Raw genomic sequence first — 27,302 nt, forward strand, 5'->3', positions numbered from 1 at the left:
CGGCTGATGTTATGACCTATGCCAATGCTTACCTAATCACATTTAGAGTAGAACCCCTGCACGCGCACATATTTGCTCCTGCCATGTGGACAGCTTCTTTCGGGCTTTGTCAGAGCTTGGCCTTCGCATTCACTTTGATGCCCACCGCGGTTGTAGTATGTGTCCCGTTGAGGCCCATTTTCAGAGTACGGAACAACCAAAAGTCACTCAAAGCAAGATCCACGAAGTACAGGGATTGAGGGATGACCGGAATGTTATTCTCGGCGAGAAATTGTTGCACAACAGCGATGTGTGCCTTGGTGTATCACAAGCGGATGCAATGGCGAAGTTCCAACAGATTCCAAAATACAGTACAGACCGCTTACAACCAGAGCTGTGCGAATAGCAAAATTTTGGGTGCGAAGCGAATTCGAATACCGTAAAAACCGGAATGTAGGTCGAATTTTTTTTCCAAAAAACGCGATGAAAAGTCGACCCTTGTCTTATATACCGGTCATTGGCAGAAAAAAATGCGGAAGTCTCGCAACAATGGGCAGCTGAAGTCAGAAGCCTCCATTGCCATCGTGAGCATCAGCCGCGGCGGGCTGGTGGCACCGTTGGGCAACGCCATTTTGCTTTTTCTTCTGTCAATTGTGGCTGCTTCGGTTATCCGCTGTTTTTATTTTTCTGTTTCCCTCAGAAATGAGTGGTAGCCGAAGGCAGTTTACGATAGGCTTTAAGAAAAAAGTTATCGAGTATGCCGAAGCGCATGGCAACCTGGCGGCACAACGGGAATTCGGTGCATCGGAGAAAAGCGTCTGATACTGGAGGAGCCAAAAGCAGCGCATCACATCCTGCAGCAGCCAAAGAAAAACTTTGTTTCGTGGACGGACTGCAGTGCGCCCCGAACTGGAAACTCTACTCGCCGAGTTCGTCCGGGAGCTGCGTGCAAGGTCGCTACCCATGACAGCGGAGTGCATCCGTGTGAAAGCTCTCGAGATAGCGCGCGACTCTGGGCTCACGAGGGCGCAATTCAAGGGCTCACCATTGTGAGTGCGCCGATTTATGAAGCCGAAGGGCTTTGCGCTGCGGTGGCGTACTTCCGTGTGCCAAAAACTGCCCAAAGATTTCGATCACAAGCTGGTCGAATATCAGCGCTTCGTCACACAGCTTCGTCGACAGCGTTGCTACATGACGGGACACATGGGCAACGCTGATGAAACTCCGATCTGGTTGCCCTCGAACACGACTGTGACCGCTAAAGGATCAAAGCAAGTGAAGCTCTTGATAACGGGCAACGAGCATTCGCAATTTACAGTGATGCTCGCGTGCACAGCCGATGGAAAGAAGCTGCCCCCTTATATCATTTTCAAGAGAAAAGGGCTACCGAAAGAAGACTTTCCTCGGGATGTGATCGTGAGAGCGAACGAAAAAGGGTTCATGAATGAGTCCCTCATGCTCGAATGGATCCGGCTCGTGTGGAATCGGCGACCCGGTGCGCTTTTTCAGCGACCGAGCACGTTGGTCCTCGACTCATTTCGAGGCCACCTCACGGCCGATGTAAAGGGAGCCCTGTCCGATGGCATGACGGTTCTTGTCGTGATCCCTGGGGGACTAACATCAATCCTCCAGCCACTGGACGTAGTGCTCAACAAACCCTTTAAAGATCGCGTGCGCAAGCTCTACAATGAGTGGATGCTGGGCGACAATCCCAAGACCCCCGCTGGCCGCCTACGACGTCCACCTCTCGCGACCGTTTGTGGCTGGGTGTCGTCAGCATAGAAATCTGTCCCAGAAGAGATGGTGCGCAAGTCTTTTCGCAAATGCTGCATTAGCAACGCATTGGATGGAACGGAGGACGATGCACTCTGGGACGTTACTAGTGACAAGCAGGCGTCGTCCGACTCAAGTTCGGACGAGTCTGAGTGACAACACTTTGTGGCCTTCTGGCGTTTAGCTACATATCAGTGTCCAAATAAAAAGAAATGTCACCACAGTGCAGCTGATTGTGTCACGTATTTATAAAAGTAAGGGTGCGCCGCGATACTTTGCAATTTTTTTTAAATTTCTTTTTTGGATGTCACGCGAAGAACGGCAAGCAGTTCGAAACTTGCAACGTGCTGCTCAAGCAGAAAGGGCGCAAGGAACGAACATACACAGGATGAGCGCGCTCCTTTCACAAAAGCGACCGCTGCAGTGAGCGAGGTGACCTTCGTGCTCTGAACGCAAAGTTGCGGTGAGAGCACAAGACGTACAAACCACCACCATCACGAGATAAGCGCGCGCACGAGCGACCACACCCTGTAGAGGCGCGCGCTCATCTGCGTGGGGCGACGACCTGTAAAGCACGCTCTTCGAGCCCTTCGCGCCATCTCACTAGTGATAACGAAAACACGCTGATGTACCACTGATCTCTGAGTACCGCCATCGGCAAATGGTGTTTATAAATAGCTCGCCGTTAGCATGGCAAAGAACATGCCGTCTGTGGCTGAATCGTTTCGCGCCCCACGCTGCGGAGCGAGGGGTCGTGAGTTCGACTCCCAGTGACGGAACTTTTTCTTTTAGTTTGTTTCCTTGCCATCTATTAGTCTGTATATTTTACGTCATAACCCTGATGGAAATACGTCGGTCGAGCCATGGTGGACCCCGGCATAACACACTTTCGTGTTCAAAAAAATATTTTCGAAAGTCGCATTTTCAGTTTCTGTAGCCCTTTTTCTGATTCCAAAATATTGTCACTGAAAACTATGTACAAGTGCGGTAAAAAATTTGTTGTGCTTGCCAAGGTGGCAAAAATTATTGCGGAAATCGCAAAAAAAAAAAGAAAGAAAAGCTGCGTTTAAGAAAAAAATTATAGCTCCGCAATGAAGCAACCGGGCGCCGCCATCTTGGGCTCGTCGGAAAGAGCATTTCTCCCTCCTCAGAGTTTCCGCTTCGGCTAGGTCCTCCATTCAGAAAAAATCGTACAAAAAGCAAATGTTCGAAGTTCGTTCCGAGGCCTTCAATTGGCTGCATCCACCATGTTGCTGTAGCACGCCTTGCCATTGGTCCGATTCTCGCCCTGCTCCTTGCACGTTGCGAGGTCACGGCTGTCTAAAATCGCGCTACTTAGTGACATGTTCGCACTCGTTCTGTGTTCACAGGTCGACGATCATTTAGAACATAATTACACTTTAGTTTGGCAGCTGCAAGCGGAAGTTCAAGCATTGGATTACGATAGTACGCCGCTCTCGTTGCGAAGATCGAAGACGCGCGTCTCGGACCAACTGTTCTGCTTATCAGCATTTCGCACCTCGTGACGAAGACCATCGCGGTACGACACTTCGTACTTGGGATCGAGCATGACATACTTTGAAACATCGGGCACCGCCGCCATGCACATTGCGACCGGGCTCACGGCGCCGATGTACGAGACGAATCCGAGCTTTGCGGGCAAGAACTTCGCGCTAGCGGACAGGCGAAAGCGAAGAAGCCGCAATGTGTTTCGTCGCAAGCAACACATCGCATTGCCCGCTGGCTCCTCAGAACCGTCGATGGGCATTTTATGCATCGGCAGCGGACCCCCCGGCAAGCTCGTCACGTAGCAACCGCTCGGAGCACCGGTGGAAGCGGCTAGCAGCTTCACCCCCCCAAAACTCAAGACCAAGCACGCTGCACACCAATTTATCATCTTTATATTTATTTTCCGTTATTATAAACCGTTATATTTATTTTCCAGAAGTTCGAATACTTTGAATAGTGAAATTTCGGTGCAAATCGAATCGAATAGCAAACACTATTCGAAAAATATTCGAAAGTTCGAATATTCGCACACCCCTACTTATAACGTAACCACTTATAGTGCACCCTCCCCTAGGACTCCATGTATACGCATACCGCTTATTGTGCAGCCCCCGAAATGAAAGACCGCTCATAACGCGGTAAATCCTGCCGCCAAACGAGGTAGCGAGCGCCCTTTACAACAAAGGCACGCCGGTCGGGGACGGCGCAACGAGGGCTAACCGAAGGAGGAGGAGGTGTGGAGCAAATGAACGAGGAGCTGAAAGATAAGAAGGTGATAAAGTCCGCGGCAGCAGCACGGTGCAGGCTCACTGGCACGCAGAGTGAGGAAAGGGTGCGGTTGCCAAGGCGACAGAGAAGCTTTCGGGCCAGCTTGGCCGCTTGGCCCGCTTAGCTCTGGCCACTTGTCAGCTGCACGCGCTCTGCATGGAATGCACATTCGCATTGAGCGCGTGTTACCATTGTTCTCCAGAAGCACACGTTGTTGGGCTAGTCGGTTCATGTTCTTTCAGAAGCCACGGAAGTGGCTATTTCACACAAAGAAAACACAAGGGGAGGGTTAAGGGGAGCGCAAACTTTCGGCTGTTTATTCCAAATTTACTGCAGTAGTATATATATTGAAATAAAGCGGTTCAGCCGACGCTTTATTACGCCAAAGGCAAGATGGCGCCGACGAAGAAGACGCCCCAGCCAATGACTGATGATGGTTATTTACAGATGAGGAAGATGAAGTCCTATTAATGCCTACACTAATTTCCCCCGTTGACGAAAGCAGCCAGCCTGGCCGCGAATTACATTGTGGAACGCAGATGAAAGGGTTTGAGACGCGAAACGTGCACAACCTCTGTGCCGCGGCAGCGTTGGTCAGTGGAGGCATGAACAGGTGTAACACGGTAGTTCACCGGCGAGGTCTGGTCTATAACTGTGTAGGGGACAATATAGCGAGACTCAAGCTTTTCGCATGAGCCAGGTGTCCGTGCAGGCGTCCATAGGAGTACAGCGTCACCAGGGCGATAGAAAACGTCGCGGTGAGTGGCATCGTAGCGATTTTTGCAATCTTCTTGGCTAGCTTCGGTGTTTATACAGGCGCAACGACGGCATTGGGCAACCCGGTACAGGAACTGGTCGCAAATGAATGGTGAAGAGTTCACGGGTCCAGAGAAGAAAGAAACGTCGAGTGATGAGGTTGGCTGGCGTCCGTATACCAAGAAAAACGGAGAGTAGCCTGTGGTCCGTTGAACAGACGTATTATACGCAAACGTTACAAATGGGAGAACCGCATCCCAGTTACGATGGTCAGGTTGGATATACATGGATAACATGTCGCACAGCGTGCGATGAAATCTCTCCGTCAAACCATTTGTCTGTGGGTGGTAGCTAGATGTTGTCTTGTGTATTGTGTTTGACGCTTGGAGAACTTCACTGAGTGTGCTGGAGAGAAACGCCTTGCCTCGGTCACTCAAAAGAACGTGAGGGGCTCCGTGCCGTAGGTAGATAGCTTTCAAGAAGAAGGTTGCTACTTCGGAAGCAGTTTCTGAAGTGATCGAGGCCGTCTCAGCGTACCGGGTCAAGTGATCAACAGCGGTGACGATCCATCTCTTGCCCTCTGGGGTAGTTGGGAGGGGCCCGAATATGTCAATTCCGACGACAGAGAACGGCTGTGCTGGGCAAGGAAGTGGTTGTAGGGTCCCGACTGGGACAGTAGTAGGCCGCTTGCGGTGTTGGCAAAGCGCGCACGAGGCAATATATTTAGCTACGCTCGTGGAAAGACCTGGCCAGAAGAACCGGCTGCGGATGCGCTCGTGGGTTTTGTGGTAGCCAAAGTGGCCTGACGTTGGGTCGTCGTGTGACGCCCGAAGAACTTCACCGCGAAGAGCCCGTGGTACGACGGGGACCCATCGATGGCCTTCCGGGTGAAAAATGTACCAATAGAGTACGTCGTCTTCAAACTTGAATAGCTTGAGCTGTTTCCGTAGCCTGGCATTAGGAGAAGACGAAGCACCACTTAGGCGACTGATGATGTCACTGCAATAAGAATCGGCACGCTGGTGAGTGGAAAGCACTGAAGGGCGGTTGGCTGAAGGCAGGGAAGAAATGGATGCAATCGACGATGCGTCCTCAGTGTGGCCAATTTGACAAGGTGACGTGACGTGCTCCGATGTTGGCGGCAATGGACATCGTGACAGAGCATCGGCATCTTGATGCTTCTTTCCGGTCTTGTAAATGACGTCAAAGTCATATGCTTGTAATCGGATAATCCAGCGGCCAAGGCGTCCCGACAAGTTTTTGATTGTCGACAGCCAGCATAGCGCATGGTGGTCTGTCACAACAGTGAAATGTCGGCCATGGAGGTACGGACGAAATTTTTGGATGGACCAGACAACAGCCAAGCACTCTTGTTCGGTTATCGAGTACTTCTTCTCTGCAGAGGTGAGAGTGCGGCTTGCATACGCGACAACTTTCTCGCGAAATTCACGGTCGCGTTGTAGCACTACGGCACCAATTCCCTGCCCACTAACTGGTTTTGGGACGTTAAACCCCAGATATTATTATTATCCCTGCCCACTAACGTCAGTGTGTAGTACCGTAGGTGCCTTGTCATTGAAATAACAAAGAACCGGTGGGGATGTCAGTGCGCACTTGAGTTCTTGGAATGCGGCTTCGTACTGATGATTCCAATCAAAGGGAGCGGTACTAGCAAGGAGCTTGTGGAGAGGCGAGGCAATGGTGGCAAAGTTCCGGATGAAACGTCGGAATTATGATGCGAGCCCAAGGAAGCTGCGCAGTTCTTTTGCACGAAATGGGCGCGGGAAGTTGAGCACTGCGGAAATTTTGTCCGGATCGGGCTGGATGCCATCTTTGTTAACGAGATGTCCCAGAACTTTGATCGTTGTGCTACCGAAGTGGCACTTCTTTGTGTTTAGTTGAAGGCCAGCATTGCAGAGGCATGTGAGCACTTCGCCGAGGCGTTGCAGATGGTCATCGAAAGTGGAAGAAAACACGACGATATCGTCCAAATACAGTAGAACCCCGCTGATACGTTTTTGAAGGGACCGTAGGAAATAAACGTAAGAGACGGGAAACGTAAGAGCCGAAAAACAGGAAAAACGGCAAAATATTTAGTGGTACAGAATTTTATTTCAATTCTTACGAGCAGCACGAAAATTGGCGCGCTCAGCCGCGATCTAGTCATGGATAGAAACGCGGAGCTTAGGACGGCCTCATCCACAGAAATGTAATCAACGTATGTGATTTTTTTAACACTAACAGCTGTAGGCATGAAAGAACTAAGCACACGCAATCACGACCGGCGCGGCGAGTCCGACCGCGAACCGCACGCACGACCATGCGAGCTCCAACCAGCTCGAACTCCTCCCGTTCTCCGACAAATAACGATGATGATGAGTGTACGCCAACGCGATGGCAGAAGTGAATGCCAATCTCGAAGGCCTTGCTTTCGCAAGCAATTACGTCATACACGCCATGTTTGTGCAATGCAAATCTCAGAGGCTATGCTTTTGTCAATAGTAAATGCCAATCTTGAAGGCCTTGCTTTCGCGAGCAGTTACGTCATAGACGCCATTTTTGCAATTTGGATCTCGAAGGCCATGCTTTTGTTTGCATCAGTTGAAAGATTCTGTTGCTTGCGCCTCTCATGCGGCTAATATTATGGTCAAACGAGGCCAAGCCGCGTGAAAATGCACCATGGCCGCTCTCTTTGGTAGTCACTCGGTCGGCTCCGGGCGCACTTCGCGACGTATCATACGGGAACGGTCCGACAGTTACGACGTAACAGTGGGGTTCCCAATACATTGTATCCTATGGGAGCTATGCCGGGACCGGCGGAAAACGACGTAACAGCCGGGAAAACGCAGCAGTGAGGAACGTAACAGCGGGGTTCTACTGTAGCATAGACAAGTTTTCCACTTGAGGCCGCGAAGAACCATGTCGATCATCCTTTCAAATGTGGCAGGGGCATTACATAGGCCGAAGGGCATTACGTTAAACTCGTAAAGACCGTCCGGCGTAGAAAAGGCGGTCTTTTCTTTGTCCGCTTCGTCCATTGGGATTTGCCAATATCCGGAACGAAGGTCAAGGGTGGAGAAGTACTGCGCGCCTTGCAAAGAGTCAAGTGCATCATCTATACGAGCCATCGGATATACATCCTTTCGGGTGATTTTGTTGAGCGCGCGGTAATCAACACAAAATCGTACCGATCCATCCTTCTTTTGTACCAATACAACGGGTGATGACCAAGACAAGTGAAGACGCCTCTGCAATGCTGGCCTTCAACTAAACACCAAGAAGTGCCACTTCGGTAGCACAACGATCAAAGTTCTGGGACATCTCGTTAAAAAGATGTCAAGAGGGACGAAAGATACCGGTTGTGTATCCACATAACAGGTCACCGTAGAACCTTGAGGTAGGAGAATAGTCTGAGTGGTGGTGTTCAGGCCGACGATTATCGCAGCACTTTCTTTGAATCGCACCAGGCTGGATGGGAACACAATGCCACGAGCTAGACAGCGGCCGTAAGGGGCAGAGGGTCGTATGATGTTTCTTTTGAGCATGTCGGCCACGTTCTCCTCAATGATTTTGCGTTCGGCCAAGGAGACTCGATAGGGACGACGGCGTACAATATTCTGACCATCAGTGTTGATACGATGAGACGCAACTGTGGTCTGTCCAAGTGACGAAGCATTGGCGTCGAAGGAGGCCTGATGTTTTGTTAGCAATTTCAGCAACGCCTCACGCTGAGGAGCAGGAAGGTCGGGGTTTATCCCGGAAGCAAAGGTGGATGAAGAAATAGGCTTGTCCTGTTGAGGATGAGCTTGCAAGGTGTCAAGAGGGACGAAAGATACCGGTTGTGTATCCACATAACAGGTCACCGTAGAACCTTGAGGTAGGAGAATAGTCTCAGTGGTGGTGTTCAGGCCGAGATTACCGCAGCACTTTCTTTGAATCGCACCAGGCTGGATGGGAACACAATGCCACGAGCTAGACAGCGGCCGTAAGGGGTAATAAACACGTCACCATTGGCAATATGCGTAGAAGTGATCGGGATCAGTTGCTCCTGACCCGGAGGCAGTACGGAATCGGCAGCTGTCGAAAAACGCAGTCATGTCTCATCGATACGCTCGCTGCAATGATCGGTCTCGGTCATCTGAAGTACACATTGGCGGCAAGAAATTAAAGCAGACGCTGACGAGAGAAAGTCCCAGCCTAAAATGAGTTCATGAGCACAGGAAATTAAAACTGCGAAAGTGATGTGATGACGGATACCGTTAATGAAGACGCGTGCTGTACATCGAGCCAATGGTCGAATGATTGCTCCATTGGCCCCAATCAAGGATGATCCAAGGTAGGGCGTCTTCACTTTCCGCTAACGAGAACACAAGTCCGCACGCATAACAGAAATCGTTGCTCCCATGTCTATCAAAGCCCACAACCGCACACCTTGCACAATCACCAATAACATGTTTGACGGTCGTTGAGGAGGACTTGAGGCATTTCGCGGCGATGCAGTTTTCCCTCCAAAAACTGCACTGCTTAGTTTTCCGATCGCTGGACAGGGAGTTGAGAGACAGGCCGAAGCGGCGAAACAGAGCGCCGGAGTGGCGATGGGGAGCGTCGTCTGGAGGTACGTGTATTGATGGTCGTGTTCGAAAAGTCGGCCGGCGATGGCGATCGGCGAGTGAAAACATTGTCGGCATAACGGTGGTAAAATCGAGATGGCTCGTCACGTTCGAAAGCAGCATAACCACGACGTTCGTCCTGCTGGCGGCGTCGGCAAACCCGGGAGATGTGTCCCCGAATTCCGCAGTAATAGCAGACAGGCCGTGGGGCACACCAGGCGGAATGGTATGGCGGGTTCGGTGCTCGGGCAACAAGAGATGCTAGATGGTCGTGAACAGGCACAGGTGGTGTGACTGGAGGCGGTGAAGGTTGCATTGCAGCGATGTGTGCGTTCGAAGCCGGTTGGGGGCAAGGTGGAGCGGTGGGATGGTGGGCGCTCTGAAAGGCTGTCATTTCCTCTTTGATAATACTTCGCAGATCAGTGGAGGCGGGTTGTGCGTGAGCGTTGTTGCAAAGTGGTGAACTGTAGGCTTGCAATTCCTCACGGATTATGGCTCGAATGATGGATCGGAGCTCCATACTGTTTGCCAAGGGGTTTTCGCAAAAGTCGGGTCGCAGGCGGATGGATTGTAGGGCATCAAGCCGCTGGCACATAGAGATGACATCTGATACCGTCGAAGGGTTGTTCGCGGTGAGGGAATTGAAAGCGGTAGGTCCTATACCCTTCAGAAGGTGTCGTACGCGATCAGTTTCTGGCATGGCATCGTCGATACGGCGGCAAAGCGCAAGAACGTCCTCAATGTACGAGGTATAAGACTGGCCGTAATGCTGGACGCGTTCAGCCAGTTTCTTCCTCGCAACTTCCGAACGAACCGTCGGTGTGCCAAAAATCCGCCGTAGCTGGTCCTTGAAGGAAGTTGCTCTCGTGATTTAGGAACCATGTCTTGGCTACCTGGGATACGTAAAACTGTACGCGGGCTAACTTCGACGCCTCGTTCCAGTTTTTGTAAACGCTTACACGGTCATAGTTGTCGAGCCAGTCTTCGACATCTTCTCCAGGCAGACCGGAGAAGATTTCAGGGTCGCGAGGGGGGTTGTTGGCAGTGGTAGGGGCGGCGGCAGGCGGTTGGACCGGGTGAGTTGGCACTGTGGGCTCATCTTGTGACACGGTGGTCTGCTGGCGTAAGCGGCGTCCCGACCAGAGCTCCAGGAGAGATCTTTAGAAGACGAGAGGTCGAAGGGATCGTAAAGCTCCTCCACCACTTGAAATAAAGCGGTTAAGCCGACGCTTTATTACGCCAAAGGCAAGATGGCGCTGACGAAGAAGACGCCCCAGCCAATGACTGATGATGGTTATTTACAGATGAGGAAGATGAAGTCCAATTAATGCCTACAATATATGCAAACGCATGCGCAGAAAGCGAGGCAAACAACGAACAGATAACGTTTAGTGCAATACAATACAGAGGTATAGACATGCGCAAAAGGGCAGGCTCACAATAATCGGATACCATCTTAATCACAACCTGCGATGCAAGAACGTGCTCTCTGCCTGCGAAAGGAACAATGAAGTGTCACTAATGCATAATAAACCTCGTGCTTTTATGTGAAAAGATTCCAACAGCTCCCGAGCAGTGGTGTCCCTGCTTCTCCCAAGAATCTGAATTTTATGCAGATACGGCTCACACTTGTGGGAATTGCAGTGGGCCGGCAAATGTGCCCCATCTTTACCTTTTAGTGACAGCTCGTGTTCCCGCGCACGCTCATTCACGCATCTTCCCGTCTGGCCGACATATGTCTTGCCGCAGGAGAGCGGAAATTCGTAAACAACACCGGTGGCACATTTTGTGTATGACTTTGCGTGCTTCTTGCCACAGCCACTTTTCTTGTTCCCGCCATTTAGAATACGCGGGTAAAGCTGAGATAGCTTCCGTGGCGCGGAAAAAACAATTGCCACGCCGTGCCTGTTTGCAACCTTCTTGAGGTTGTGTGAAATCCGGTGCATATACGGGACGACCTCAGGTCTCACCGTTCCTCGCTCTTGCTCAACCCCAGCACTGTGGTGTTCACATTTGAACTTCTGGAGGAGCGACTCGGCGACCGCGTTAATGAGCGTGCGAGGGAAACCAGCCAAGGTCAAGCGATCCAATTGGTTTTGAAAGCCCTTCTGCATGACGTGTGGGCACGACCTGGTTAGTGCAGACTCTAGACAGTGTTTGGCTATGGCCCTTTTCACGGTCTTGGAATGCACCGACTCGAATGGCAGCAATTCTTTTTTAGACCTGGGTGAATAAAGCCAACAGGCGTGGCGCTCCTGCAGGTTGATACTCAAATCCAGAAACTGCAAGGCACCATTGATCGGCAACTCGTGCGTAAACACCAAACCTTTCCCGAGACGGCAAAAGGCCGCTAAAACATTGTTAACGATGGGCTGATATGAAGTGGTGGTTAGTTGCTCTAAAATGATCAAAAAGTCGTCAACATATCTAAAAACTTTCAAAACCTCCCCCCCTTTAAAATGTTGGTGCAAGGCACGGTCAATAGAACACAAAAACAAATTACACAACACAGGTGTGACACAGGAGCCAATGCAAATGCCTTGTCTTTGTATATAAAAATCTCCTTTAAAACTGATGAAGGTGACTTTAAGATAAAACTCGAGAAGGGACATAAAAGCTTCTATGGTCATGCCCGCGGCATTCTGAAAGGCAACAGCACCACTCTCTTCTATGCAATTCTTGACACATGCAAACAATTCATCGTGCGGCACAGAATAAAACAAGTCCTCAACATCAATCGAGAATAAGTAGCCTATCGTAGGATTCGAGGAAAGGAAGCGGGTAACACACGATGAATTCTCAGTCCGATACGGGTCTTTCACAGCAACACGGTTTAACTGCTTCATTAAAAAACTACTAATCACATTTTGCCAGGTGCCTCGTTCGCTAACATTGTCCTGAAAGGAACATCCGGTTTGTGCGTTTTGGCAGTGAAGAAAACTGAAAGGGCGTTGTTCTTGCTAGTTCCAACGGACCGGGCAAGTTTAGCAAGATCCAAGTCCTTACACAGAGCCACCGCCTTGCTTTTCACTCTTGTTTCACCTGCTTTTATCTTGATAAAGTTCTTTTCGACTGCCTTTCTTGCCTTGGAACTGCATGTATCTGCATCCATTGCCACGAAGCCACCGTTTTATCTGCTTGAAGCAAACAGAGATTGCTGCGCTTAAAAAAATGAAGTTACTGCAGCCATAGGGTCCTTGTTACGTGAGATGGAGTGTTGTTCTCCCATTTTTTCTAGAACTTCCATGCCCTCTTGTAAGCACCGGTCCTTAGCTTCTGTGTCGGCTTTTCCAGCCACTCGTCCCGGTCGTCCCGTATATGCACCGGATTTCACACAACCTCAAGAAGGTTTCAAACAGCAAACAGGCACGGCGTGCCATTTGTTTTTTCCGCGCCACGGAAGCTATCTCAGCTTTGCCCGCGTATTCTAAATGGCGGGAACAAGAAAAGTGGCTGTGGCAAGAAGCACGCAAACTCATACACAAAATGTGCCACCGGTGTTGTTTACGAATTTCCGCTCTCCTGCGGCAAGACATATGTCGGCCAGACGGGAAGGTGCGTGAATGTGCGTGCGCAGGAACACGAGCTGTCACTAAAAGGTAAAGATGGGGCACATTTGCCGGCCCACTGCAATTCCCACAAGTGTGAGCCGTATCTGCATAAAATTCAGATTCTTGGGAGAAGCAGGGACACCACTGCTCGGGAGCTGTTGGAATCTTTTCACATAAAAGCACGAGGTTTATTATGCATTAGTGACACTTCATTGTTCCTTTCGCAGGCAGAGAGCACGTTCTTGCATCGCAGGTTGTGATTAAGATGGTATCCGATCGTTGCGAGCCTGCCCTTTTGCGCATGTCTATACCTCTGTATTGCATTGCACTAAACGTTATCTGTTCGTTGTTTGCCTCGCTTTCTGCGCATGCGTTTGCGTATATATATACTACTGCAGTAAATTTGGAATAAACAGTCGAAAGTTTGCGCTCCCCTTAACCCTCCCCTTGTGTTTTCTTTGCGCGAAATAGCCACTTCCGTGGCTTCTGAAAGTTACCATTGTTGGTCTAAAAAAATGAATGCAGTAGACTCTCAGTAAACGGAAATCTGTTAAACGGAACTGCTGCTTAAATGGAACAACTGACTCGAGTATGATTCGTACTTGTATTCTGCACCCTTGTTCATATCTCAGTAAACGGAACTCCTGTTAAACGGAACACATTTTCCTGGTTCCCTTCAGGTTCCGTTTAGCGAGAGTCCACTGTAGTAGACATATGGCTTTGTTGGCCGAGCTTTGGTGTGAGTATGCGGGCTCACAAGCTTGGCAGGCCTTTGCAAGATAGTCACCGTGGCCGATTTCAGGACCGTCACGTGCGCTGCCCTTGCTTCATTACATGAATGCCATCTCTTTGATGCCCGATCTCTATGTTTAGGCAAGCTTCTTGTGACAGCACACCAACACGCAGGCTCGGGCTCATGAGTGCCAGCTGCCTGGTCAGTAGCGGCTGTTAATGTTGCGGTTTGTTATGGAGTCAACTGAATGCTTCACAGTAGCTGCAACACTTGAATGACTGTTCACAGCTGTCATGTTTTGGGCATCACACAAGCACTTGAATTTACTGTACATTGTGCATGTTTGGTTGCTGTTCGACATATTTCTGTGTAGTGTGGTTCCACGAGGAGAAGTCTGCATAATCCAGGAGGTCCAAAAAGTTAGCCAGCGACTTTCCGCAATAATGTTTTTTTAGCTTTTTTTTTTCCTGCATTCATTTTGTCGGCAATGTAGGTTCTTGGACTTAATCTTCTTACTGAGAGGGCGGCAAATACCACAGTCTCATGTGTAAAGTCTCGGACATGCACGGCTGCTTGCTGAACATTGTTTACATTCGTGCAGCCTTTTAAAAAGTTTGTTTTGGTTATAATGCAAATATTTGTAACTCCGGGAACTTACACTATAAGGAGTGTACAGTGTAAGCCTTCCATCGCTGCTTCCAGCAATGGCAGTTGTGATGGAGCAAGTGTGTGTGTGCACGCAAGGGTTGTGCTTCGAAGGTGATGAGGTAAACATTGCTGTAGGTTGTAACATTTGCACACTGAACGACCATTCTGGGAACTGCTCCTCATATTTTCTGTCTGCACTCCCAACATGTTGAACTGCTTTGCACGTTGCAAGCCAGTGTCATCACATGGCCAACATTGCTCCTGCAGTGCCACCCATGGGCTTTCGACACCAGGGTATGCCATCCTTGGCTGGTCAGGACCAGGGCCAATTCCAAAGGCCCGGAAGCGGCGAGTGGCGCAACATGGGTGACTCTGGCAACCAGCCACCACCACAGCACAGGGTGAGCCATACCTGGGAGCCTTTACGATTTTATTGTGAAATACTCTACTTTCAGAGAGTGCTGTAGACGTCATTGATTCGTTTAGAGCAACTTCCCAATGCTAGAAGTGATCAAAATAGGTCGATATGCTTATATTTTTGCTGGTTGGCATGTTTCCTGAAGATGCAATCTTTTTTGCATTACAGTAGTGTTCAGGAAATCGCCGGACTGATATTGGGTGACCTGTTTTTCAGCTGGGAAACAAGAAAATGTGCAAGGCACACAGCTAAGAGTGGTAGCCTGCCACATCCTTATGATACTTGCTTGCCCGTGTTATGTGGAAATGCTGGTGCTCATTCGGTTATTTCTTGCAGAAAAATAAGACCAAAATAATTGAGGCTCAGTTAGTATTTTGAAATCCTGCATAATTCAAAGAATTGCTGTGGTCCCGTATTTTCTACTGCAATTTTAACTGGATGATATGAAGTTGCAGCTTGCGCTAGCCTGGTTAATTCAAAGATTCTGGGTGTCATGTGGCAATTCCTGATCTCGAGTTCACCACAAACCCACAACAACGAAGCCCTTACAGAACCACAAAGCAATGCCGTGTGGTGATTGATAGGTGAGCCGCCTCAGCCTCATTGCTGCTAGTGCAAAAAAAAAAATCTAGTCTGTAGTACGCTTCACACAGTGCTGAAATGCACCCCTGCGGAGGAGAACACATGCTTCACTGCAACACAGCACTCGCGCTTGTGCAGCGTGTCATGTGTTCCTCAAAGTGTTAGCACGTCAAGATGCGACCATTTGCCCATTCTTTCCTGGAATAGGAATTCACGATGTACGTGGACCTCTGATTGGCACTTGCTTCAGTAACTTGTGCACTCAAGCTGCAGATGAACTGCTTGCTTACTGCTTCACCTGCTTCAAAGACTTACTTTGAAAATTGCAAGAATCATGTTCTCCAGCTAGCATGCATCGCGAATTGTGTCAGACCGACCCTTATTACTTTTTTTTTTCTTCTCCCAGAAAAAAAATGGGCAAATAGTTGCATCGCGAGGCACTGAAGCTGTTATGAGAAGTACGTGACATGCTGCTTTCGTGCGACTGCTGTCTTGCAGTGAAGCACATCTTCTCTGCAGGTGCACATTTCAGCTGTCCGTGAGGCATACAACAACTGTACTTATTCTTGTGTTGGCAGCAACAAGTCTGGAATGGTTCACCTATCAATCATCACTATGTGGGATCGCCTTGTGGCTCTGTATGGCCATCGTTTTCCCGGGTTCATGACAAAATCAGGATTGGGTATTGCTGAAAAACGTGACCTTGGAGCCGCAAACCACTGCATACAGCAAACCATCATCTCCGATTACTTTCAGTAATTTCAAGTTCCCTGGATCCCAGTTTTTCGTATGTTCTGTTAATTTAAAATGTCTTTTAATTTGAAGACTTCAAATTAATGAGGTTTTACTGTATCTGCAAATCTCCTCTTGGAACATCACTTCCATTCCAGTTGCTGCACTTCATGTTAGTCATGTTGCTCGGTTGTGCAGCCATAGTGATGGGGTCACTTCTGCGCCACTGTTATGACTGAGTCTCCAGAATGGCTCACAGTTTCGCGTTTCACTGTGATAACCAGAGACCGGATTTTAGGCAAATGCCTATTTTGTTCCTTGCGCTCCTATCAAGCCACTTTCATATATGAGCATGAATTAGAGGTTTAGAAGGCCTTTTATAGCCTTTTTATACTGTCTATAAATTCCTATTTTTGGCGTTTCTGCCTAAATGCTTCCAAATGGCTATAAATCCCGATTTTCAAAATTGGTGCTTATATGAAGACTATTTAGCCTCAAGTTTTTCTACCGAATGCACTTTGAGTCAGTTACTCATGTTACTGCGCAACATTGACTGTTCGGAACTATGGGGTTCTACCTAGTCCTCTAGTTCAACCACCTCTCGGAAACAATTGCTAGCAGAAGTGAAGTGGGACATGCTGGCGAGCATCCGCCACCGCACTGACATGGCGCGAGCGATTGGCGAACGCGAGATGAATGCGAGTGAAGAGCGAAAAAGAAAGAAAAAAAATTCACCGCCATATCCACGAAGTGAATGATGTTAGAGGAGCTTGCTCGGAGATGATCGGGTAACCCGTGAATGCTCCGTACACATTCATCTACCATCATATATAGACGTGACAACGTTGTTATATATGCATTACATACACAAAGTTTATTAATTTACGGTTGGATGCACTACATACATTTTGATGAAGTATATATACATTTGGATAAACTATAAACATTATTATATACACAAGAGATGTTGTTTTACCAAGTTGAAACACATTCGTCTACCATCATATATAGACATGACAATTGCAAATCAGTTTTGTGGAATCCCGCAAGGTGGCGTAAGGGTTAAGGGGGGACACGGGTCTTAGAAGGCCGAAAATCGCGAAAAAATCGACTTTTTGAAGCTGACATTTTCGGAATCGATATCTATTTTTGCACAAGTCTGCTAAGTTTGTAGCTTCTATTTTCATTATTTCCGCCGTAAAATCAATCTGTAACACCAATATGAGGTTTGTCTGAGCGCAAATTGACGCTAAAATCGCGCTCTTTCCGCGCCGAACCGTTGCCGGTACACGCGGGTATAACACGGGCTATCGTGGCCAACTTGATCTCGTTTGGAAGAGCCCTTTTTCATCTTCAATTTCCCGCCACCGCTGGCTCGCCTTGCTCATTGGTTTTCTAGCAAAAACGCGTCATCGAGAAGTACAAGCGCGCGATTCTATTGGCTGCTTGGGGCACGTGACAAAATCTAGGCATCCGATTCGCCAAGCGGCGTTTTCGGCGTCTGCTTCACCGCCGAGACGCGCGTGAGCGTGCGCCATTTTGTCCTGGTGTTGTCGACTGCCTACAGCTATGGGTCCTGTCATCAAGAAGTTCCGCACCAAACACAAATTCGGAAAGCGGGTGAGGCGATCGCTAGCCGAGAACTTCAGGAAGCGCCCCGCAACGACCCAGAACAACGAGGATGACGAACTCGCAGCGGCCGTCGACGCCAGCGCGGTAGGCCTAACGGACGCTAGTCCTACGAGCCCGTCAGTTGCCGACAACGTCGCGGAAAACGGCCGTGTGCGTCACGACACACAAATTCTGCAGCCCCAACAGATAGAAGACAAGAAGAAGAAGGCAGAAGTGAAGCTGCAAGAGATTTCATCTGTTGCGGCGACGGAACGGAAGCGCAGCCTTATCGCTAAACGCGCGGACGCCGCGGGTCCCCCATCTGATAAAACGACCTTCACCATCCTGGACTTGGAGGCGGTAAATGCTTTGATAATATTGCATTTAAAGTGCAAGATTTACAACGGAGACGCCGAGATCAGGAGAGGCGAGCGGGAATACGGCCTTGCCTTCAAGCTTGAGCTAGTGTGTGAACTGCGGTGACGGGTCGTCAAAGTGGAGTTCGCCGCGCGTCGACGGACAGCAGAAAATAAATCCATTCACAGTAAACGTGCTCGCCACCCGCCCAATGCAGGCTACTGGCAACAGGCAGACTGCTTTTAACGACATATTTGCAATGATGAACATATCGCGTCGCGGCCTCCACACGAAAACGTGGCAGACGTACGTGAAGAATAAGCTAACACCTGCCGCTACTCTTGCTGCCTCGAAACTCATGAGTGAGTGCGCGAGTTCGGTTCGTGACATCTACGCGGAACTCAAACGTGGACAACCCGGGAAACATCGCCGTGTCATACGACGGATCGTGGATGACGCGCGGACACTCGTCGCATATTGGCGTCGGTACCGTCATTGAACTGATAAGCGGCCTCGTTGCAGCAGAACTTGAAAAAAAGGCATGCTCATGCTAACAATCAGTCTGATTATATGCCTGGCGCATATTAATCACTAAAAGTATGTGTGCCTTTGATATTTTTCATTCTGTAATGCTAAATAAAGTTTCAACCTTTTTTGCTCATTTTCTCAAAACATGTTGGCCACTTCCCTTGTTTGCTTCTTCTGTAAAAGTCGACCTAGGACAGCTAGAGCTACAATTCTTTTTGCACAACCTAGCTAAATGTGCATAAAAAGCAATGCTGCAAGCAGATTTTCAATCTGCAATTCCATTTTTTTTTATATTAGTTTAAAATTTTCTTCTTTTTGGCTAGGTGTAGGCCATGAACTCATTAGTGCTCTAAATTGAGAAGTAGTTGTTCGATTTCCAATCAGCTTGCAGCGTTGCTCTCCTTAGGCTTTCTGGTATCTATATATGGGTTTATAATGATGTTATGTTGCATAGATAATTTTTTATTGTTTCAGCAAACAATAGAATGAGATTACTAATTATCTCTGGAAATAATTCACCTGTGTAAAATATAACTGGATAGTTAAATAAAGCTAAAAAAACTAAACAAAGCAGTGCAGTTTCATCTAATTTGGCCAAGAAATAACCTATGGCATCTCTAAAAACCATGTCCCCCCTTAAGAAAGGGAAAATAGACAACCACCTGTTTGTAACACAAAGCCACAAGGAAATCCATACGGATTTCTCAGAAATTAAAGCCTTCCGCCACCTTGCGGCATTCCGCAAAACTGATTTGCAATATGTGTCCAGTTGCTTCGAGTTGTCGATGAATTCGCCCTCGCGCTGCCAATTGCTAGCTTCCTGGTTAGCTCAGTTGGTAGAGCAACCGCCCCGGAAAGGCGTTGGTCCCGGGTTCGAACCCCGGACGAGGACGAATTTTTCGGCAACTAAGATGCTTTAATTTCTGAGAAATCCATATGGATTTTCTTGTGGCTTTGTGCTACAAACGGGTGGTTGTCTATTTTCCCTTTCTTAGACGTGACAATGTCGTTATATATGCATTACATACACAATGTTTATTAATTTACGGTTGGATGCACTGCACACATTTTGACGAACTATATATACATTTGGATGAACTATAAACATTATATATACACAAGAGATGTTGTTTTACCAAGTTCAAGAAGGGCGTCCCTCGATGAGTTCAGGGACTGGTTTCCCTCTAAAGATGATTGCTTTATGATGGATGAATTATATGCATTACATATACACAAGAGATGTTCTCTTACAAAGTACAAGAAGGGCGTCCCTCGATGAGCTTGGGGACTCGCTTCCCTTTAAAGATGATTGCTTTATGATCAGTAAAGTATGTTGCCAAGGGATCATCGGTGATGGGACGCAGTGGAAAGTTCGAGAAGGCAACATTGATACAGGTGCCCCTGATGGTGGTGGGACTTTTGCAGTCGTACGATACGCATCGAAGAGCGTAACGTGACATCATGTGTTGGCTGGTTGTTGGCAACGCGAGATCTTCCCGAGTTGCTGCTGCGTTGCGAGCCCGTCGCGCTGCTGCTGTTCATGCTGCAGAGTGGCAACGAAGAGTGTTCACTTAGTGAGCTCCCGAAAAAGAGAAAGGAAGCGAGCCAAACGAGAGGAGCGGCCCTCGAGCAGTCACCTAACTAGCGCTTGCGCCGAGCATGGTGTGTGCCGCTTTGAGCGGCGGCGCGCCATCTAGTGAGCATTCTTGAAATCACCGGAGAGAGCGCAGCTGAGCGTGGTGTGTGCCGCCTTGAGCGGTGGCGCGCCATCTAGTGAGCATTCTTGAAATCAACGGAGAGAGCGCAGCTGAGCGGGGTGTGTGCCGCCTTGAGCGGTGGCGCACCATCTAGTGATCATTCTTGAAATCACCGTAGAGAGCGCAGCTGAGCGTGGTGTGTGCCGCCTTGAGCGGTGGCGTGCCATCTAGTGAACATTCTTGAAATCACCGGAAAGAGCGCAGCTGAGCGTGGTGTGTGCCGCCTTGAGTGGCGGCGCGCCATCTAGTGAGCATTCTTGAAATCACCGGAGAGAGCGCAGCTGAGCGTGGTGCGTGCCGCCTTGAGCGGTGGCGCGCCATCTAGTGAGCATTCTTGAAATCAACGGAGAGAGCGCAGCTGAGCGTGGTGCGTGCCGCCTTGAGCGGCGGCGCGCCATCTAGTGAGCATTCTTGAAATCACCGGAGAGAGCGCAGCTGAGTGTGGTGTGTGCCGCCTTGAGCGGCGGCGTGCCATCTAGTGAGCATTCTTGAAATCACCGGAGAGAGCCCAGCTGAGTGTGGTGCGTGCCGCCTTGAGCGGCGGCGCGCCATCTAGTGAGCATTCTTGAAATCACCGGAGAGAGTGCAGCTGAGTGTAGTGTGTGCCGCCTTGAGCAGCGGCATGCCATCTAGTGAGCATTCTTGACATCACCGGAGAGAGCACAGCTGAGTGTGGTGTGTGCCGATGGATGGATGGATGCTATGAGCGTCCCCTTTGTAACGGGGCGGTGACATGTCTGCCACCAGACTCGAAGAGAAAAAAAAAAAAAGGAAAAGCTTCCTTGTTTCATGTTGACCTAATACCTTATCTACATTGATTAAATCTATGTTATTATACCAAAAAAATATAAATTCACGGTCTATCTCGCTGCCTCTTAAGGCAGAATGACCTTATTTTTCCCCCATTATTTATTTTTGTTCTTTATCTCTACTTTTCTGCCACCAATACTCTAACCGTCTCTTACTTATTTCTATCGCGGACGTGTTCAGCTTTCCATTGTTGTCCCTAAAACCCAAGGCTTCATGTAGACTCGTGCCCACACGTATACCTGGGTGAATATCGCCACATTCAATCAGTACATGTTCCATCGTTTCCTTAGTTCCCCCGCAGCATGTACATTGTTCTTCTTCGTTACTGAATCTCGCTTTATAACTACGCGTTCTAAGGCAGCCCGACCTTGCTTCAAACAGTAAAGCGCTTCCCCTTGAATTATCATAAAACCTTTCCCTCCTTATTTCGTTTTTTCCCTTTCGGTAGTTACTCAGAGCCGGCTTCTTTTCCATCGCTGCCATCCAATAAGTCCTCTCCGCCTCTCTGACCTTCCGCTTAATGCTCCTTGTTGCCATATCGCCCGCACTGCTAGCCGTATATTTACTGATGAGCCTCCTAGTTCTTTTTCTCCATTGCGTGTCAACGCTTTTTCTATACAAATACCTGAAAACCTTCTCTGCCCATCTATTGTTCTTCATTTTCCTCGGCCTCTCTTCGAATCTCATTTTGCTCTGAGCTTCCCTCACTTCAAAGCCTGTCCATCCCACATCACCCTTTACAACCTCATTTGTCGTCTTCCCGTGAGCGCCCAACGCGAGGCGGCCCACCGTCCTTTGATTTACATCCATTCCTGATTGTACCTCTGATTTCATGCACACCACTGAGTTCCCAAATGTAAGCCCCGGGACCATCACACCCTTCCACAGCCCTCGAAGCACCTCGTACCTATTGTACCCCCATAAAGCTCTGTGCTTCATAATTGCAGCATTCCTCTTTCCCTTTGCTACCGATGCTTTCTCTTGTACCTCCATATATCTATCCCCCTCATTTACCCATACTCCGAGGTACTTGTACTCGCTTACCCTCGGTATTTTTTGGCCCTGTATAAAGACCGCATGGTCTTCGTGATCATTCAATACCATCAATCCACATTTTGTTGCACTAAATCCTAGTCCTAGAGCCTCACATTCCCTTCCGCATATATCTGCCAGTCGCTGTATATCATCTTGACTGTCCGCAAATAAGACAATATCATCAGCATAAAATAGACCTGGAAGCTTCTGCTCAACCATCGTGCCGACCTGTTTGTGTGACAAATTAAATCCAATGTTGCTACCTTCTAGCGCTTTTTCCATCCTCACCATGTACAGCATGAATAACAGCGGGGACAAAGGACATCCCTGTCTCAGCCCCTTGCTAATTTCAACGCTGTCCTTGCTACTTATTCCTTCCCATTCTATACAAACTGTATTTTCTCGGTATATTTCCCTCAAAAGCTGTATACAGTCGTCACCTATGCCCACTTCTTTCAGTATATCCCACAAAATTTCCTGATTAACATTGTCATACGCCCCGGTAATATCTAGATAAGCTACGTATAAGGGCCTGTTTTCTATTTTCGATATTTCTATACACTGGGTAAGAACAAACAGATTATCGTCTAACCGCCTGTCGATTCGAAATTCATTCTGAAGTTCTCCCAAAATATCATTTTGTTCTACCCACGCTTCTATTTTTAATTTTACTGCCTGCATCGCCAACCTGTATAGCACCGATGTAATGGTTAGCGGTCTATACGAACGAATGTTATCCTTTTCTCCCCTGCCTTTATAGATTAAGTTCATTCTACTTTTTCGCCAACTGTCTGGTATTTCCCTCTCCTGTAAGCACTTTTCTACGGCTTTCAGCAGTGCTTCTTTAGTGTTATGTCCGAGTTCGTTAATGAGGCTGACGGGAACCCCGTCTAAGCCCGGAGTAGTGCGCTTAGGAATTTTTCCTTCAGCTTTCTTCCAATTGAAATTCTCTAGTACTACATCTTCGTCGGTTGCACTCCTTTGCGTACTTTTAATCACCGGGGGAATCCCCTGGGCGACGTTTTTAAACGAATCGGCTGTTATCTTTCGGATGTAACCTAGCGCTTCATACCCTTCCAATTGATTTCCTCCTTCATCTACCATATGTTGTTGCATTGTGACAGACTTCCTACCCAGCGCTTTTAGGTGGCTCCAAAATATCCTAGGCGCGGCCTTCTTCTTTTCGCGAATCTCTGTCATCCAGCGTTCACTTTCACCTTTAATTTTTGCCTCCACTAATTTCTGCACAATGGATTTTTGCTCTAAATATATTTCCCATATTTGGTTGACTTCGTCCTGTGGCCGCTTCTCCTTTTTTGCTTGTCTGTGCTCCCGTGATGCCTCACGTCGCTTCTCGATCGCCTCCCGGATTTCTTTGTTCCACCAACTTTTTGGCTTTCTCTTTCCTTTCCAACAAATAGTTTTCTTCTCGTTTTCCATTTCTTTTGTGATTATATGTAGCAGCTCACTATACTTCCAGTCTTTACCTGGTAGTTCGTCTACTTTTTCCTCGACTCTTGCGGCTATATTTGTTATTTGTTTGTCATTTAGATACAAGCTGCCAAACTTTGATTCTATGTTCTTATTATCAGTTTTATATCCCATTTGTAATATTATGCGTTTATGATCACTACCCAAGCTGTTAATGCCTTCCTCGTCTATTCTCATCTCTCTAAATTTGTCATATATTCCTTCTGTCATGAGACAATAATCAATGCTCGATTGCCGGTTTCCGACTTACCACGTGATCTGCCCCTCACATTTAGGCCCCACGTTAACTATCTCAAGACTATGTTGCTCGCAGAGATCTAGCAATAACTTGCCATTGGTGTCTGAATATCCGTCAAGGTCATGAATGTGAGCGTTCATGTCCCCTAGAAGGATTATTTCGGCATCATGACCAAATTCTTTAATATCAGTGCTTATGCATTTCACTATCTCCAGATTCTTTTCTCTGCAGTTATTCCCCGTCCACAAGTAAGTTACACCTAGCCGCGTTTTCTTTCCACCTACTGTGCCCGAAACCCACATGTGCTCTGAACACGTTTGTTTCACTCTATCCAATTTTGTTCTTCTATGGATTACCATTCCAACACCCCCACCTCTCCTTTCTGATGTGATCCTGTTACATCCTTCCCAAATATAATTGTCAATATGTGGTGGCTCTTCCAAGTCTCTAAGGTGTGTTTCTGTAACCGCATAAACACCTATCTGTTCCTTGCTTAACTGCTCCTCAATCTCTAACCATTTTGCCTTTTTTCTGCCACCCTGCATGTTTATGTAGCTAATTGCAACACGCACCTTCTCCCTTCTTTACCTTTTCTCTGGTTTTTCGCTATACTGCCTGTCAAAGAGTCCCTCTGGTTGTTTTCCTCATTACCAGCTACCCTGGGCACTGAAGGGCCCGCGTGCCCCCCAAAAAAGCTACTGTGCGTCCTGCCAGTCGCCAGCCCACCTCATGACCAAGGCTCTTATCGAAGTGAATTCTGTCTCTTTGGAAACCGCCCCACCTGTGCACCTCCCTGTTTATATCCACTACCTCGAAGCCCTTCTCTCGACTAATTCGCCATATCTCTTTGTTTACGTCGACAACCGCTCTTTGCAAGTTGATATTCCTCACTGGTACTTCCGGTATTGTGCATACCACTATCTGCACCTGAGGGGAAATGGCGCGCATGTCATCGACCCCTTTCGCCAATGTGTTCGCTAGTTCGGCTGATTCTTCATTCAAGACGTCGTTTAGACCTCCCGCGATTATCATGAGGTTACGTCCTTTAGCCTTAGTTGCGAGTTTTGCGCTAGCTTATCTCATCACTGATCCCAGCCTATGTCCCGGGAACTTCCCTATTAAAACTCGTTTGTCGCCTCTCACCCTTTCCTTGACTGCTTCTTCGCATCTAACTAAGTTCGAGTCCCCGGCGATTATCACGTGCTCCGACTCTTCTGCTGGACCGTCCCGCACCTGGCCACTGCCTCGGTTATTAGCGCGTGCCACTGCTGCTTTGTCCCCTCCCCTTCCCAAAACTACTTCGCGGAAGCTGGGTCCCTTGCACCTGTCTTTTCCAAACCTGTTTCCCCCTTCGCGTCTACCACTGTGGGGGTCGATGCCCCGCTTTTCCCGCTGTCGCTTGCTTCCTTGTTCACCATGACTACCTTTGCTAACCCCTCCTCAGCTGACTTAAGCCTTTCCCCCATAGCCATCGTTTTTTCCCGCTCTGTCGCCAACGCAATCTCCAGCTCGGCGATTCTTACCATGAGCTCATTCTGGGCAGCCATCATTATTTCCATTTTCGCCTCTAACTCGCATTGCTTACACTTGGCGTCAGCCAGTAATGCAGCGGTGTAGCCAGTAATTTTTTGGGAAGGGGGGTTCAACAATACGTTACCTATGTTTGGGCGTGCACTTGTATGTGTGCGTGTATATATACACATGCAAAACTGAAAAGTTTCAGGGGAGCCATTGGCTGCAATGCAAAACTGAAAAGTTTCAGGGGAGCCATCGGCAGCAATGCGAAGAAGAAGGCTCGAGCCGCTGCCACGAAATGGCAGCGGCAGCAGCATTATGCACCAACAAGCCCACATCGCAACGCTGTTCACTGCAGCAGCCTAGCCAGTAATTTTTTGGGAAGGGTGGTTCAACAATACGTTATGTATGTTTGGGCGTGCACTTCTATGTGTGCGTGTATATATACACATGCAAAACTGAAAAGTTTCAGGGGAGCCATCGGCAGCAATGCGAAGAAGAAGGCTCGAGCCGCTGCCACGAAATGGCAGCGGCAGCAGCATTGTGCACCAACAATCCCACATCGCAACGCTGTTCACTGCAGCAGCCTAGCCAGTAATTTTTTGGGAAGGGTGGTTCAACAATACGTTACGTATGTTTGGGCGTGCACTTGTATGTGTGCGTGTATATATACACATGCAAAACTGAAAAGTTTCAGGGGAGCCATTGGCAGCAATGCAAAACTGAAAAGTTTCAGGGGAGCCATCGGCAGCAATGCGAAGAAGAAGGCTCGAGCCGCTGCCACGAAATGGCAGCGGCAGCAGCATTGTGCACCAACAATCCCACATCGCAACGCTGTTCACTGCAGCAGCCTAGCCAGTAATTTTTTGGGAAGGGTGGTTCAACAATACGTTACGTATGTTTGGGCGTGCACTTGTATGTGTGCGTGTATATATACACATGCAAAACTGAAAAGTTTCAGGGGAGCCATTGGCAGCAATGCAAAACTGAAAAGTTTCAGGGGAGCCATCGGCAGCAATGCGAAGAAGAAGGCTCGAGCCGCTGCCACGAAATGGCAGCGGCAGCAGCATTATGCACCAACAAGCCCACATCGCAACGCTGTTCACTGCAGCGGTGTAGCCAGTAATTTTTTGGGAAGGGGGGTTCAACAATACGTTACGTATGTTTGGGCGTGCACTTGTATGTGTGCGTGTATATATACACATGCAAAACTGAAAAGTTTCAGGGGAGCCATTGGCAGCAATGCAAAACTGAAAAGTTTCAGGGGAGCCATCGGCAGCAATGCGAGGAAGAAGGCTCGAGCCGCTGCCACGAAATGGCAGCGGCAGCAGCATTATGCACCAACAATCCCACATCGCAACGCTGTTCACTGCAGCGGTGTAGCCAGTAATTTTTTGGGAAGGGGGGTTCAACAATACGTTACGTATGTTTGGGCGTGCACTTGTATGTGTGCGTGTATATATACACATGCAAAACTGAAAAGTTTCAGGGGAGCCATTGGCAGCAATGCAAAACTGAAAAGTTTCAGGGGAGCCATCGGCAGCAATGCGAGGAAGAAGGCTCGAGCCGCTGCCACGAAATGGCAGCGGCAGCAGCATTATGCACCAACAATCCCACATCGCAACGCTGTTCACTGCAGCGGTGTAGCCAGTAATTTTTTGGGAAGGGGGGTTCAACAATACGTTACGTATGTTTGGGCGTGCACTTGTATGTGTGCGTGTATATATACACATGCAAAACTGAAAAGTTTCAGGGGAGCCATTGGCAGCAATGCAAAACTGAAAAGTTTCAGGGGAGCCATCGGCAGCAATGCGAAGAAGAAGGCTCGAGCCGCTGCCACGAAATGGCAGCGGCAGCAGCATTATGCACCAACAAGCCCACATCGCAACGCTGTTCACTGC

At 48.5% G+C, this 27,302-nt stretch overlaps 1 protein-coding gene across 1 annotated transcript in view; it reads left to right on the top strand.

Annotated features, from left to right (window-relative positions):
* Nucleotides 1-27,302, top strand: part of LOC119390989 (pre-mRNA 3' end processing protein WDR33-like) — a 277,891-nt gene that overhangs the window by 229,405 nt on the left and 21,184 nt on the right. The window contains 1 exon segment of the mRNA XM_049415008.1: nucleotides 14,595-14,728. Coding sequence (XP_049270965.1) covers nucleotides 14,595-14,728 — 134 coding nt within the window.

Source organism: Rhipicephalus sanguineus, chromosome 4, assembly GCF_013339695.2.
Source record: "Rhipicephalus sanguineus isolate Rsan-2018 chromosome 4, BIME_Rsan_1.4, whole genome shotgun sequence".
NCBI classification, from domain to species: domain Eukaryota; kingdom Metazoa; phylum Arthropoda; class Arachnida; order Ixodida; family Ixodidae; genus Rhipicephalus; species Rhipicephalus sanguineus.